This window comes from Zeus faber (assembly GCF_960531495.2).
Source record: "Zeus faber genome assembly, chromosome: 9".
NCBI classification, from domain to species: Eukaryota; Metazoa; Chordata; class Actinopteri; order Zeiformes; family Zeidae; genus Zeus; species Zeus faber.
Genome location: NC_137197.1, coordinates 23,715,649 through 23,730,550, shown reverse-complemented (window position 1 = coordinate 23,730,550; position 14,902 = coordinate 23,715,649). Strand labels below are relative to the sequence as shown.

General features: G+C 47.4%; 2 protein-coding genes across 2 annotated transcripts in view; both read right to left on the bottom strand.

Moving 5' to 3' along the window:
• The window catches only part of mark4b (MAP/microtubule affinity-regulating kinase 4b), a gene marked incomplete at its 3' end in the record, with an annotated part of 49,414 nt that extends 46,713 nt beyond the window's left edge, over positions 1 to 2,701 (bottom strand). Inside the window, 1 exon segment of the mRNA XM_080007375.1 lies at positions 2,418 to 2,701. Within this exon segment, the coding sequence (XP_079863501.1) occupies positions 2,418 to 2,465 (48 nt within the window). The 5' untranslated portion in view covers positions 2,466 to 2,701.
• Positions 2,702 to 7,923: 5,222 nt separating this feature from the next.
• Positions 7,924 to 13,921, bottom strand: LOC307234856 (uncharacterized protein). The gene is made up of 8 exons (XM_080006720.1): positions 13,702 to 13,921; positions 12,376 to 12,474; positions 11,655 to 11,859; positions 11,127 to 11,197; positions 10,604 to 10,714; positions 10,086 to 10,371; positions 8,916 to 9,661; positions 7,924 to 8,401 (listed from the first exon to the last, which is right to left on the bottom strand). Exons 1-8 carry the CDS (start codon positions 13,852 to 13,854, stop codon positions 8,135 to 8,137), a joined length of 1,938 nt encoding a protein of 645 aa, XP_079862846.1. The 5' UTR covers positions 13,855 to 13,921; the 3' UTR covers positions 7,924 to 8,134.
• Between the last annotated feature and the right edge of the window lie 981 nt (positions 13,922 to 14,902).

The window sequence follows — 14,902 nt, the reverse complement described above, 5'->3', positions numbered from 1 at the left end:
GCCTTCACGGAGGGTCACACCTCATCCGCACCTCATAGCCTGTACATCTGATTTCACCCAGCGCTGGCCAATGCTGACTAAATCACATTCTACCTCAATATTCACAATATGACGATATTTTGGGGGTTGGCAATTGGTGCATTCGTAAGATACTAACACACAGGAAATATTTTACAAGAAACAAGTATTTTGACCAAGCCGGTAGAGGGATTGGTTAGAACAGTCCATGAAATTGCTTTACTTTACTGTAATCCGGCCTTAAAGACAACATTAAATATTACAATAAGCAAAATCCCAGATAATATCTAGCCTCATATCATGATATCGAAATTATAACGATAAATCGCCCAGCCCTAATTTCACCCCAATATAAAATAAACTGTAAGATTATCCAATCTACACACTGACTTACATTCGGGAGACTAGTGTAGATCTATAATATCCACTAACCTTTGAATAGATTAGAGAATCTAAAATCTAAAATAGAGCATAGAATGGAATTAAACACATCAAAACAAGACTTCAAGGCCAGAAATGAGATTGGATAGTATAGTGGGTTAAGGTGCTAGGCCTATATCTGGGTGTGGTCTTACACAAACTATCCAAATAGACCACATCAGGCTCCAGTCTAATAACCAACATACCCGCTGGACGGGGAAAGGGCCAGAGGCAATAAACAGCTCGGTGTGACAGCTCGCAGCAGGCCGGCCTGGCTCTGGAGAACACAGCCTGGTGCGATGCGATAGGACAACCGGTGTCCAAACAGGTTGCCAGTTCGATCTCCAGTAAAGAGATCAAAGGTGCGCTGCCAGCCCTTAAGCAAGGACACTTAACACGTATATTTATACCTTCCAGCCCGCCCCAACGATAGGCCTTGGATAATCGCTCGGCTCATAAATTCACCAAGAAACATTACATTTAATAGGGAGATGTTTACTGTGATGGGACACTGTCAAAGCATCCGGCTGTGTGAAAATAAACAGGGACGATGACGATGAGGTCCTGGCTAGCCCTTGACGGTCTGTCTGTTGCCAATCAGAGCAAAGACTGTGGACTGTAGAATCTGACCATCTGATCAAACATAGCACATTTGGATGTTTAGGCTGCTAAGAGGCTGGAGTCCATGAGCTCCAGAGGGGTGGAAATACCCTGTTTTTTACAGAGTATCTCTCAGTGGAACTGTTTTGTGGGTGGTAGTTATACCACTGGTGGACACCTTGCACATTGCAGATGTGAGCCTGCATCACGTTTCAAGGCCGAACAAAACAAAGGCAAATATTTCGGGTGACACATAACAGTATTCCTCTGAGCTCGGGTATTATTTGTGGGGCCTTGGAATATATAGGAGAGCCCTGATTCATTGTTCAGAGAGCCAAACAGACCAAGCCACAGGCAGATGAAGAAACACACACAAAAAAAAAAGGCATTCGGGACAGATTGGGCTGGGCGGACACAGTGGATTTAACGATATTATGCTTCCCAATGAGGTGTGTCCTGGTTTGAGCAGAGGACCAGAGGAAGAGGAGGGGAGGCCTATAGGGACACAGACTGATGGGTGGGTAAAACTGGACAGAGGGATGGAGACAGAGATAAAAGGGTGACCGGTGGGGGAAGGTGAAAGAAGCGAAGAGTAAATGAGGTGATTACTGGGGAAAGATAGAGGACGGGTCTGGGAAGATGGGCAGATGGGGAGGAACTGATGGAGGGAGGGATTGACAGGACAGGGCGAAGGTGGGCGAGCGGATAGATGCAATGAAGGAGGAATTGATGAAGATATTCGAGGAGGGGTGGGGGGGGGGGATGCACTAGGGTGTGGAGCAGATTGGGCGGCCTTACATCAGATGCATTAATTATTGATCCTCAGGCAGTTCTTGTGGGGAGAGCGGACATGCGCAGTGGAGACACCGGTTACAGGAGATGGTGGTCCCTGTTTTTGGCAACTCATTGGTGATCATTTTGCACTATTTCTCATAGATAGATGATTTGTCTATTTACTGTACAAACCTTTCCAAGTGAACTATATGGGATATCAGACACACTGTCTTATTAGGAGAGATTAAATATATATATATACACATACATACATACACATATATACACACACACACACACACACACACACACACACATACATACATACATACATACGTATATATATATATATGTTATATTTATATACATTGGTTTAAATGCACAGCCATAGGTAAAATAGAGTTCATATAAAAAGGCAATAATATCAAAGTAACAAGAATAATAAAAAATGGCAATATACAATAAACCTCTGTATGAACAATTCACTGTCAAAAATAGGAAATTGTGCAAGTTTGCATACACATGCACTAAAATAATAATGTTAACAATAACAATGTCGTTCCCCAGCCATCCGGAACCCAGACCTCCCATGTTGCTCCACTTACATGGTCCGAGATGCGCTCGTTTCCCGGCAGTGCTGTGCGTGAAGACATGCTCCCTGAGCGGCTGTTGGGATTGTGCTGGATTAGGATCGGGGCCTCTTTCAATTCACCGGATTAAGTTGCAGCAGCAACAACAGCCCCGCCAGCCGGTCCGTCGGGGGCTCCCCGGCGACCGACGCCTCTCGTTAGCCGGCGGAACCGGGTTTTTAAAGGGCGCTATCCGCGGTTCTCCCCCGATTCGATCCGCATGGTCGTGTTGTGGTAAAGGCGGCCGCCGATCACCGCTTAGCGACGCGGTGAGGAGACTGGCGGCGTCGGGTGGATAAAGCCGGGGGCGTCCCTGTCCCAGGCAGCCTCATTTTTTGGAATAAAATGTTGAACCGTCGGGTGTCCTTCGCCTCCTTTCCGACCCCAGACACTACCGCACCATTCCGCTCGGTGCTGTTCGATAGCGATCGATGGAAACAAAACAAAACGGGCGACGATCCGCTCCGTGCGCCAGACGGCGACGCGGCGTCGTCCCCGGGAAAGGTAAAACACCGACAGTCGCGAAGACGAAACTGTCCGGACCCGCGGCGATATTTCAGGACCGAGGAATCGAAAGCGAAGGCCTTGAGGAACCGACGGCGGGAGGTGGGGGAGAAAGCGGCGAGCCGCCCCCTCCCCGGTCCCCTCTCAGCCCCGCCGCTCCATTGACGTTTGGAACGGCTGGAATGGAAGTGAGCGTCGCGTCAGCCGCGGGGAATGGCCGAGTGAACTGCTCTCCGCTTTGACCCGAACTACCCAGACCAGCATCACCTCCCCCCCGGCAGGAAAACACAAGAGCCGCGGCAGGGGCTGGAGGAAGGGGCCGTCAATGGGAATAAAAGGCAGGGCTGCACGCTGCGGCTCCTCTCTCGCTCTCTCTCTCTCTCTCCCCCCACTCTCTCTCGCTCTCTCTCTCTCTACCTAACACACACACACACACACACACACACACACACACACACACACACACACACACACACACACACACACACACACACCCTTCCCCCAATGTTCTTAAAGGTACAGTTCCCCATTCATTGTGTAGCGCGTCAGCCGGCGCGCAGTGGTTAATGTGTGAAATTCTTATTTCGTATGAATTATTTTGTTTATTTTTTTTCATTGGAAAAAAATAGGCAACAGTATAATGGTTATATATATATATACACACACACACACACACACACACACACACACACACACACACACACACACACCAAATGTTTATTAAGTAGACCTTATATTAAGGATCCCTAGTGATAGATACTTATTTTTGTATCCAAATTAAACCAAACCTTATTGTGACCAGGAAGGGTATTGCGTTGAAGATGTAGCCTTCATGGGAAGGACGTCTTCATATTGCCTTGTCATTTCTGAATAGTTTTGCAATACTGATAAAAAATCTGCACAGTGTTATGTTGAAACAGAGGTTTGCTCCAGGTCAGATGATAACGCATGTATGATGATGGGGAATAATCCAGTGTTTGGACCAGAATTATTCACTCATAGTTAAAGCAAGAAAGGATTAAAAAAAAAAACAGAATTTAAAGGATATTTTCACTATCTTTGCTATTTTTAAGATGTTTCATCCCATCGTACAGTAACTGTTCATAGCGCAACCTCTCTCTCGACCAGGTCCCGTTTTAAGTCATTGTAGCTGCCTCCCAATGACTAATTCAGATCCACCACATACCCAGAAAATGCAATTCTGGTAAATAAAGCCCGTTTTTTCTAAATAATGTTCGATCGGATGCTGCCAGAACACGTCTGATGTTGTGCTGCCAATCTGGCACTGTATTGTTATCTAATGAGTGAGTTCCTGTCATCATAGCTCTGTACGCATTCAGTCAAAACATCTTTGCCCGATACTGATTTGGCAAAATGACTGATTTGAGCCACTTGTAGCATAAAATGCATGAATATTGCAGTGACCTATGGAGCCTGACCTTTGGCACTTGTCCAACAGGATAAAATGAACACCCTGAGTGTGATGTCATATGTGGTAATTGTAAGAGGTGAGTCCTACCTGCACGGATCTGCTCCTGGCGGACCTGATCCACGGCCTCATCCTCTGCCCTCGCCAGCTGCTTCTCGGCGATGGAAGCCGTCAGTCCGTCCGTCCGCCGTCACTCACCGAACACGAGAGCGAGGAGCGGCAAGGCCGGCAGCCGGGCAGCGACGCTGGGGAAGCCGAGTGAGTCACCGAGACACAGAGCGAGGGCGGCGGAGCTGCGAGCGAAACCCAGGAGGTCGATAATGGAAAAGAACAGTCCGACCGGGCGTCGCACCGCGGCTCCCCAATGATCACAGCCCCGGACCGCGTAACATCAGCATCATCAACACCAGGGGCGGTCAACTGTGGATAAACCAATTAGAGCTCAAAAAGAAAAAAGTGAATACTGGATGTGGAATCGTCAATACATTTAATGGGGTCTGGAAAAGAACGGGTTGAGGGGGGACATCTGCCGCCCGCATTCGCAGGCTGTGTGTGCACCCAACAGATAGAAGGGCTAGTGATTTTTTTTGTGCTTTGGCCGGGACGGGACGGGGGGGAAATTGATTTGGCCAGTGTGGTGGCTCATGCCGACCCCGAGGACGAGAGAGAGAGAGCACTCACACACGCCTCCAACCTGTAATCCGGGAGGGATTATACACCCAGCAGGCGCTGGAGGCCATCGTGCCAATCACCACCTCTCCAGACACAGACAGTCAGACAGACATACAGAGAGACAGACAGACAGCAAACCCGTCACCTGGTACTGCGTTGGGCCCTCACAAAGTCTGAGACTGACACTCAGGAAAAGGCACTACTACAGGGGTCTCGAACCACAGGCCCGGGACAATTAAATGCGGCCTGCTACCGGTTTATGAAATGGAATCGATTTACAAATAACAATGCTTCATGAATCCACTCCACTTGTTTTTTTAGAATTTAAAACAGAATAAAATACGGAAAACTAATTTGAGCTTGAGACCCCTAAACAGCGTGCGTTAATAATTAAAAATAATGGCTGCTGCATTGGCAAAGAATAATAATAATTACTGATAAAAAAAATAAAAAAATCACATTCCTTGAATCACAAATCAGGTGATTTTAACAAATGAAATGATGTACCGCTCCCCCAGAGTAGAAACTTGCAGCGTCATCCGATCAGGTTCCAGGGGCCTCTGCGGCCTGGTGCTCTAGCGCCACCTGCCGGTGGAAATAGATGTACTGTCCACAGTAGAGTAAATATAAAAGAATGTGATTTAAACGTATGTGCTGGTGACAGCCTGGTTCGGGTTGTTCACACTGTCCAACTTTTTTTTTTAATGTTAGGGTGCAAATAATAACCGATGGCTTCAAAAGACTGAATTTCAAAATGTGCCAAAAATATGTTTTTTTTGTCCAAAGTGAAGATGCAGAAGTCAAAGAACTAATACAAAGAAAACAACATCATCTTAACAGTTTACTGGTGTGTGTTTCAGCGAACTTTAACAATCAAACTAATGGAATTTATACACTTTTATTAACCACAGGAATAACAAGAGAATTCGGACACCGCCCCGGTAGTTCCCAGCATAATTGGCGTGTTTAAACACACGGCTCACAGGCCAAACAACTCCCAAGACGGGTTCACTCCAAGACGATTCCAATGGATTCAGGCGGCCGTCGTCGGACGGAGCCGAGGCGGTTGCGTCCAGCGGTTGCCGTGGAGGCGGCGGTGGAAGAGGGAAACACCGGTGCTGTTAGAATGAGAACGCGCGCTGGGTTCCGGGCGAAGGACGCTGGACGCTTTGAGACACTGACAGTTATTATTATTATTATTATTATTATTATTTTCTGATCCACAGAGTAGATAATACATGTTATGTAAAACATTAGTAGCGGGTGTGGTAGTTCGGTCGTCTACGAGCAAACCTCCGCTGGTGAGACAATGTCAAAGTAAAACCAAGCAACAGAGCAGAACTTTGAATTCGTTTCTCCAACAGAAAAGGGTTGAAAACAAAACAAAACAATAATAATAAAATAAAATAAAAGCCAAACAGATCGTCAGCATTTCCAGGTGAGTTTCCTGTGAGAGCGTTCAGTTGTACCACACCGGACGAGAATAAAGTACGGAAGCGGTCAAATAACTTATATTATTTTATAATCACAGTTTGTCAGACAACCACACATTTAGCACTTCACAAAAAGACAAAGGGGTTATGAGAAGAACACTCTCACCAACAGCACGTTTTTCTTTGCCCCCCCCCCCCCCCCTCCGTTTGTTCCGAGGCGGCGGCACAGTTCACGGCAAACAAGGCGACACCTTTACTGAACGCACCTTGGAAAGGGGAGGAAAGGCTTTTTCTTTCAACGGGAAAATCGGAGGTAATAAATGTTTCAACCAAATATGTGAACTGTACCAGTGTTTCACAGTAGTGCCTGAGCATCGCACAAATAAAGGCATTTCCCTCGACCGCCTTTTACCGTAACCAGCAACTCTCGTCTGTCCCAGCAATCGAAAATAAACATGACGTGTGAACCGTCTGGTTGTCGGCTGGTGACATTGACAGGAAACTATTGGCACGTTGTGTATTTCAGCAACAAGGGACAAAGAAGAGCACACCATCGTTATCACATCATCTTTCTTAGTTTTTCCCCAAATGTCGTCGCCTCCATCGACAGGATCGCTGCACGGCTTTAGTCCTGTTTGTTAGTGAGGTGTACAACTCCGTCGCTCGACATTTGGCAAATGGGTTGTTAAAATTATTGTAGTGTACTTAAAAAAAAAAAAAAAAAAAAAGAACTGTAAGAATGATGAAATTATAACAACTGATGATGACATTACAGAGGGGTATTGTAAGAATAAATGGTAATTTATCCCGATATTATAATGATAAATTAGGATAAATACCACAGTGAATTAGGAGATCGATGTCTTTCCTTCCTTCTTTTAGTTTAATTTACGAATATAAATATATATATATATATATATATATTTTTTTTTTTTGTTTTTAAATTGTGATTAGGACATTTCGCGAGGCTGTGGTGTTCCAGGCTTAAACCCCCAAGACAGTCGTACTCCCCAATAGAACAAAATCTGCTTGAACTGTGGCCATCCTGTTCCACGCTGCGAGGCCAGCGGTCAGCCATCTTTGGACCAAGAACCGACTCCTCACGTCCCCCTCCCCTCACCGACACCCCTTTGTAATTTGTTAAAAATAAAAATCCTTTTAATTTTCGCCTTCAGGTTTAGTTTTTTTGCTCTGCATCGTCCCCCAATTATTCACTCTGTCCATGTCAAGATCATGTAAAAGTCTAAACACAGCCTTCAACACTTACTTTTTTGAGTTAAATAAACTGTACATGAACCAGGAAGTAAATATTCTAGTGACAGTAATGGTTAATTTTACTGGATAAAGAGCTGCACCAAAGGGAAAACCTAGATAAAAGTAAACGGAATTAGCATAATAGGCTTTTTTGGAGAAAAAAAAAAAAAAAAAAAAAAAAAAAGGCTTTGGAATGCGAGAGCGACACACTCTGCTCCTCCCTCAGTCGTTGATTAATTTGTTAATTACTTCAAACGTCGAGGATCTGCACGGCGTCGTCCCCTCGCGGTCAGGATCTGGGGAACTGCCCCTCAGCCGGCGAACAAAAACCCGCTCGCAGGACGGCGCCACTGCTTTCGGCTCGTTCGCGCCGCCTGTCGCGGTGAACTCCGCCTCCGCCCTCACAAGTAGAAACACTTGTGGTCCTTCAGGTTCCTGAGGTAGGAGAAGTTCTTGCCGCACTTGTCGCACATGTACTGCTTCTCCCCGCTGTGGATCTGCAGGTGGGCCTTCAGGCTGTTGCCCTGGTTGAAGCTGCGCCCACAGTGGTCGCAGCTGAACGGCTTCTCCCCCGTGTGGATGCGCTGGTGGCGGTTCAGGTTCCCCGTGTTGCTGAAGCTCTTCCCGCACGTGTCGCAGCTGAACGGCTTCTCCCCCGTGTGGACGACCTGAGGAGGAGGAGATGCGGCGGCGAGAGTTTGAGCTTAAAAGACGTTTTAAGCCGCAAAAATGTTAAACGACTGACTGAAGTTCCTTTCAGAAAACAGCATTATAGTCTAGTCATTACACATCAAGGGCGTAACGCTGGCTACAGCAGATTGCCAGTAGAAAGTGGTGCAACTTCCTATTTCTAGTCTCACATTAGGATGAAGCCAAAAGAGCTGATTTACGGAAGTGCAAAAGCCATAAGCCTGCTTTTCCAATAATATTCAACATAATTTTACAAGGCTTCAACGTTTTTTTTCGTTTCTGTTTTCTTTTTCCATCATTGGTAGCCAAGTTATATCAATCAGCTTCAGTGTTAGATTTGTTCTAACTAATAAGATGTCACTTTTTTGTTAAATGTAATAAAATGTCTCTAAGTTCATGGAATATGATGGCTGCTTATATTACAGTATATTGTACACAATATAGTATAAAAAGAAAGAAATGTTTACGAGACTAAGGTTTGGAATCACCCACCTGGTGAGACTTGAGGCTGCTGTGCTGCGTGAACATGCGTCCGCAGATGTTGCAGGAGAAGGGTCTCTCCCCCGTGTGGGTCTTCAGGTGGATCTTCAGGTAGCTGGGCGACTTGAAGCCCTTCCCGCAGAGCGCGCAGTGGTGCGGCCGCTGCACCGTGTGGTGCTGCTGGTGCCAGCGCACCTCCGTGATGGAGCTCAGCCGCACGCCGCACAGCACGCACGTGCACGGGATGGTGGCGGCGTGCGTCTGCGTGTGCACGCGCAGCGAGTTCACGCAGCTGAGCGTCACGCCGCACGCCACGCACACCAGCTCGCTGACGCCCGAGTGCGAGGTCTTCTGGTGCATCTTCAGGGCGCTCTTCTGGATGAAGGACTTGCCGCAGGTGTCGCAGCTGAAGGGGCGCTCCCCGGTGTGGATCCGCTGGTGGCCCTTCAGCGTGTCCGCCTGGTTGAAGCTCTTCCCGCACGTCTCGCAGCTGAACGGCTTCTCCCCCGTGTGGATGCGCAGGTGGCGCTGCAGGTTGCCCTGGATAGTGAAGCTTTTGTTGCAGTACTGGCAGTTGAAGCCCCGCTCGCCCGTGTGGACGATCTGGTGCATCTTCAGGCCGTGGGCGCGGTAGAAGCTCTTGTCGCACTGGTCGCAGTGGTAGGGCTTGACCTTGGCGTGGAGCCGCTGGTGGCTGGTCAGCAGCTGCTTGATGGTGAAGCCTTTCCCACACACGTCGCACACGTGGGGTCTCTCCCCTGTTCAGCAAAACAATGAGTGTAAGAAATGCACGTCCACTTTGATAACAATAAAGGAGAAAAGGGGGGATGGGGAATGAAAGGCTCGGCAAGTCTGGAAATCTATGCCCCAGTTCAAGGTCATTATTCTTCACTACTGCACTGTGGTGTATACTATTTTACTTAGTTGAGCGTAACTGCATCCTGTTCAAATTGGGATCACTAGTTAACATAGCTCTACTGCCTGTACATTCTGTTCATAGAGTTCTACATATATTTGTCATTTCTCTCTGTCATTTTTTTTTCCTCCGCTTTTTTTCTTCAACTCCTGCTGCTCTAACACCTGAATTTCCTAGGATTAAATAAAAAAATAAAAAAATAAAAAAAGTGTCTTAAAATCAACCTACACCGACAAAACGACTTCAACACTAGGCTAAGCTCCCACCTTTGTGTAGCAGCATGTGCGTGTCAAGGCTCCTCTGGAAGGAGAAGCCCCGGCTGCACTGCGGACACTTGAAGGGCTTCTCCGCGGTGGCTCCGTGGATGGCCTGGTGAGCTTTCAGCTGCAGCAGCGTGGTGAAGCTCATCCTGCACAGCTTGCAGCTCAGAGACTTCTGGTGCCGCGCCGGGACGTCTTTCCTGTGGTGCCCGCGCCGCGGCTTGGGCTTCACAACGCGCTTCGGTCTGGCGGTGTACATGGGGTCGCCCTCCTCCGAAACCTCTGGCTCCACCTGAAATCAGAACATGAGCAAAGTTTATAGTTTATATACTTTTCAAGTTCAAGAGATTATTTGTCACATTCATATATTTTTAGTGCATATGGTAAACAAAAGAAGCGAATCTGGAAAATAAAAAGGACAGATTCTGATTTCGATATTAGCTCTGCTTTGCTGGTGTCTTTAATTGACATTACAGTGTAGTCGAGCTGCAGGTTGCATCCTTTTTAGGGCCAATAAAACTCACCTGGTAGTCAAGGTCATTGTCGTCGTCCTGCCCCGTCTCGTCCAGGTACTGATCCGACCTGGGGTATGACTCCAGACCCTCCTCCTTTACCAGCACCGGCTGAGCACTCTCCTGAAGATGGAGGAACAGAGAGAACAACTTTACGCTACTTACTTTTACGTCAAACATGAGAGGTCATTCTCCAGGGGCACGACTCCCAAATAAGAGAGAAACATTGTCAAGCTAAAAGCATGTATAAAAGTGCAAGACATTTATTTGTACATGACATTTAGATTGGGCATTTTGGAGCTAAAACATGAAGGACGGGGGATTTGAGGACTGGATTCGGAAGCAGAGGGGTAAGTGCAGAACAGCGCCCTCTAGAGTTGGAGTAACCTCCGCGTCAACCTCCTTGACCTCAGGAATAACTGACACAGTGCCACCGGGCAAGGCAGCTTTAAAGCTCTGCTGTGTGAACGGATGAAAACATGTTGCAGCAAGGTGTACAGGTACACCACCCAGTGTGAAAAGAGCAGAAATTCACCTGATAAGCTCTGCCTTTCCACAGATGGATGATCGGGGAGCGCTTGACTCCATCATCCCTGCCAGGCACAACTGCAAACAAAAAAAAGACAGAAAAAGGATTTAGAACTAGGCAGATTCTGCTCGTGCTTTTGGAAGCCCAAAACTGGCCTTGACCGATAGTCCACCGATAGATCAGTGCAATCCAAACTTGTCTAATTTTGCAAAGCTGAAAAAATGTAAACTACAGCACTGTGGTGTAAGATGGATAAAGACACAAATCTCTGAAAGACCTGAAATAACTTGTAAGACAAACATATTTAAACCATGACCCAAGAGAGCTGCTGAAGGAGTTTCTCTGTGTTTGATGTTGTACGGGTCTTGTGGGAACTGGAACATTTGTATTACCAGGAGATATAGAAAACAAGGGGATAAAATAATGAACCAAATCACCATGACTGGAACGTGCATCTGTGTCCAGTTTGATCATCTATACCCGGCCTTGTACAGGAAGGAAATAAGAAGAGTGGAGTCGAGGCTTTTCCACTACCTCTGCTCGTCTTCCTCCCAGCGTCGGGGGAGAACTGATCCTCCGCCTGCTCCGCCCCCACGTACATGCTGCCTGGAGCGTCTCCCTCCGTCAGCTCCTCCATGTCACCCACCGCCCCGCTGCTCTCCAGCACCATCCTCAGGTCCAACTCCGCCACCTCCAGCCTCCGCTTCAGGTCCTCGTTCTCCGCAGTACTCTGTGTTACCTGGAGCGGGAGATTATAATATTATGGATAATAATACACCATTTAAAGTAAGAACAATTGCAGCTAAAATAAATGAACAAGCGTATCGTTAAAACAGAAAATTTGATTTTTTTAAATTAAAAATATATATAATAAAATAATGCAATAAAAATATGAGCTATAATATTAAATATATAAACAAATATGAATATATCAACAAAATAAAATAAAATAAAAAGTATAGTACAACTCAACTAAAATCTGAATATGCTAAGTTTAAATCTGTACATGCAAAAGACAAATTCTGATTTAGTAGTTAGTGGGCTTTGATGACATCCTTAAATGTTTGATTTATTTAAAGCTTTTTCTGTGGTGCCACGAATGTGTGACTGTCTACTCCTAAGGAGACCATTAGCACTGGTTAAAAATCATCAATCAGAAAAGGAAGCGGTGGAGGAACGGTGTTTTGGTTTTGAGTGTAATGGGGGGGAAAAAAACCCCCCAAAAAACAAAAAACTGTTTACGGGACTGTCTTACTTCTAATCTGAGCAGAGAGGAGTATTCGTGGAAGAGCTGACAGATCTTCTGCACAGCCTCTCTGGCCAGGGAGGTCATGAAGACACTGAGCTGGAGAACCTGCAGGCGAGGCAAGGAAAAGCAGAGTGAGACGCAGGCAAAAAACAAACAAACAAACAAACGGTAATTTACCGTCACTGCCACGAGAAAACAGAAGGGAAGTGATAACATAAACAGACACCTCACCCAGGCTGGGTGAGGTGTTTGGGTTGGGACAGTTTTAAATATGAAACTTTCATTCAAGTGCTGAATTAGTGAATTAAGTGAAAAAAATATATAAATGGGGAGTTTTAAATCACATAGGTGCACTGAAGGTGTTTTGACATGGGGACACTTTAATAAAACATTCTGCTTTACTCATGCATATTCAAATAGGAGCAAGGGGTTTGATATCAGATCATCGTTTTCGCATGATAGTTAAAAAATATATACGGCGTATGCACGGCAATCGTGAGACGCGTTAACAGCATCTTGAGATGAACGCTTGTTTAAAACTCCGGAGACAGAAAGGCCGCGCGAAGGGTTGTTATCGGACGCTACCCCCCCTCCCCCTCCAGACATAGAACGAACAGAAACGCCCTCGTCGGTCGACCGTTTCAAAATGGCGTCCTAAAACGGGCCGACGGATCATTTATTTATGATCTGACCGCGGCAAGCGCGCCACTTTTTTTTTTTGAGCACATTACGTTGGACGGGTCGCAGAGGAAACAACAAAAACCAAAAAAAAAAAAACCCCCCGCAAGTGCATTCAACGCGGTCGAATAGTTTGTAGAAGCGGCCAGCGAGAGCTAGCCATTCTATTTCTATGATCAGCTGCTTGTCAGAACGCCAGGCAGCGCGGGCCGAGACGTTGACGCCGCCTGGAGATCACGTCGCGTCGCTTGAGCGTACACGCGGCAACGCGGGGGTTTCGTGGTCGACACAACTCTCACCCGAGCGGTCTCGATTCACGCTCTATTTCAAGCCACGTGTTATTTGTACATAACGCCGTTTCACGGACGTTGTTTCCCGGGGCAACGCCGCCGCCGCCGTCGTTCGCCGGTTGGCGACGCTCACGCGCCTCAAGCCTGGTCGGTGGCGCGAACACAAAAGGCGCGGTGATTGGCCGGGGAGGGTTGTGACGCGCCATCCGCCGTCAACGAGCGCCGCCATCTTTCGCGCCGCAGCGACCCCGCCCCCTCGACGACGACGACGACGACGACACCGTCTCCGGGGTTACGGCACCGCCAGCCCCCCCCCCCACGCCCCCACGCCCCCGCGCGTCGATCCGGGTCCGCTGCGACGCACCTTCTCGTCCGCGGCTCCCGCTGCGTTCTCGGCCACGGACGCGACTCCCGAACCTGTTGAGTCGGGCCCCCCGATAACTTTGGTCACTTCGGCGACGGACGCGTCGACCATCAGCTCCAGCACGGAGCGGATCTGCACGTCCAGCGCGGACATGCTGTCGACCTTGAGGCGTCGCCGGGCGGGGGTCGCGGGGTCCTCGCTGAGCGGGTTCAGCGCAGCGGCTCCATCGCGACGGGGAAACGCCTGCCGCCGCCTGTCACGCGGATATCCCCTTCTATTTCCGGGTTACAAACGGCTTCCTTCAAAGTCAAAGCTCGAACCCGCCGGTCCCCGTTTCCTGCTCCCGAGCGTCTGTTGGCGCTTCAGGCTGGTGCCGGGGGACCCCTAGGGGCCCGCGGGGGAATAGCAGGAAGTCCACATCAAAATACATTTTTTTTATTGATTTTTCTGGGTTTTACTTTTTTTTTTTAATATATATATTTTCACCACATTTACAAACTCACCCTCTTTGATGAATGTGCATTTTATTCTCTATAGTAACATTTGCACTAGCCTGGCAGTGGAATGTTATCGTGGCAACTGTGGTCTTTGATCTTAAATAAAGGTTTATTGCTTAAACGTACGCAAAGTCCTGGTTAGATCATAACAGGTTTGAGATATAAAAAGTGGTGGCAAATGTGAAGATGAATGTCCGTGTTGTGTTTTTTTTTTTTTTTTTTTGGTCTCTCTCTCTCTCGTTAATATCAAGTTGCTGACGTTGGCCCCTCCCATCTCTCGTCTTAGCTCGGTCGCTCAAGCCGTGAGTTTTATTTCCTGCAAACTTGTCTCAAGTACTTTAAATCATAATAAGCCAATGACAACACATTTGTGCTCTTTAAAGTTCCTGGTGTAGCCAAAGGTCTTGGAGCATATTTGACACTGGTATGGCTTCTCTCCAAGATGGACCCGCATGTGCATTTTCACGTTGCCGGCCTGACTGAACGTCTTCCCGCAGACCTTGCAGCTGAAAGGCCGTTCCCCTGTGTGGACCCGCATGTGCCGTGCAAGGTTCCCTCTGATGCTGAAAAACATCCCACACGTCTCACATGCGAAGGGCTTCTCTCCTGTGTGGGTCCTTGGAAAGAGAACAACAACATAAGAGCAAGTTGAGTCAAAGACAACCGTAACCGGAATCAGCTTCAAACAATAATACGGGTTGGAT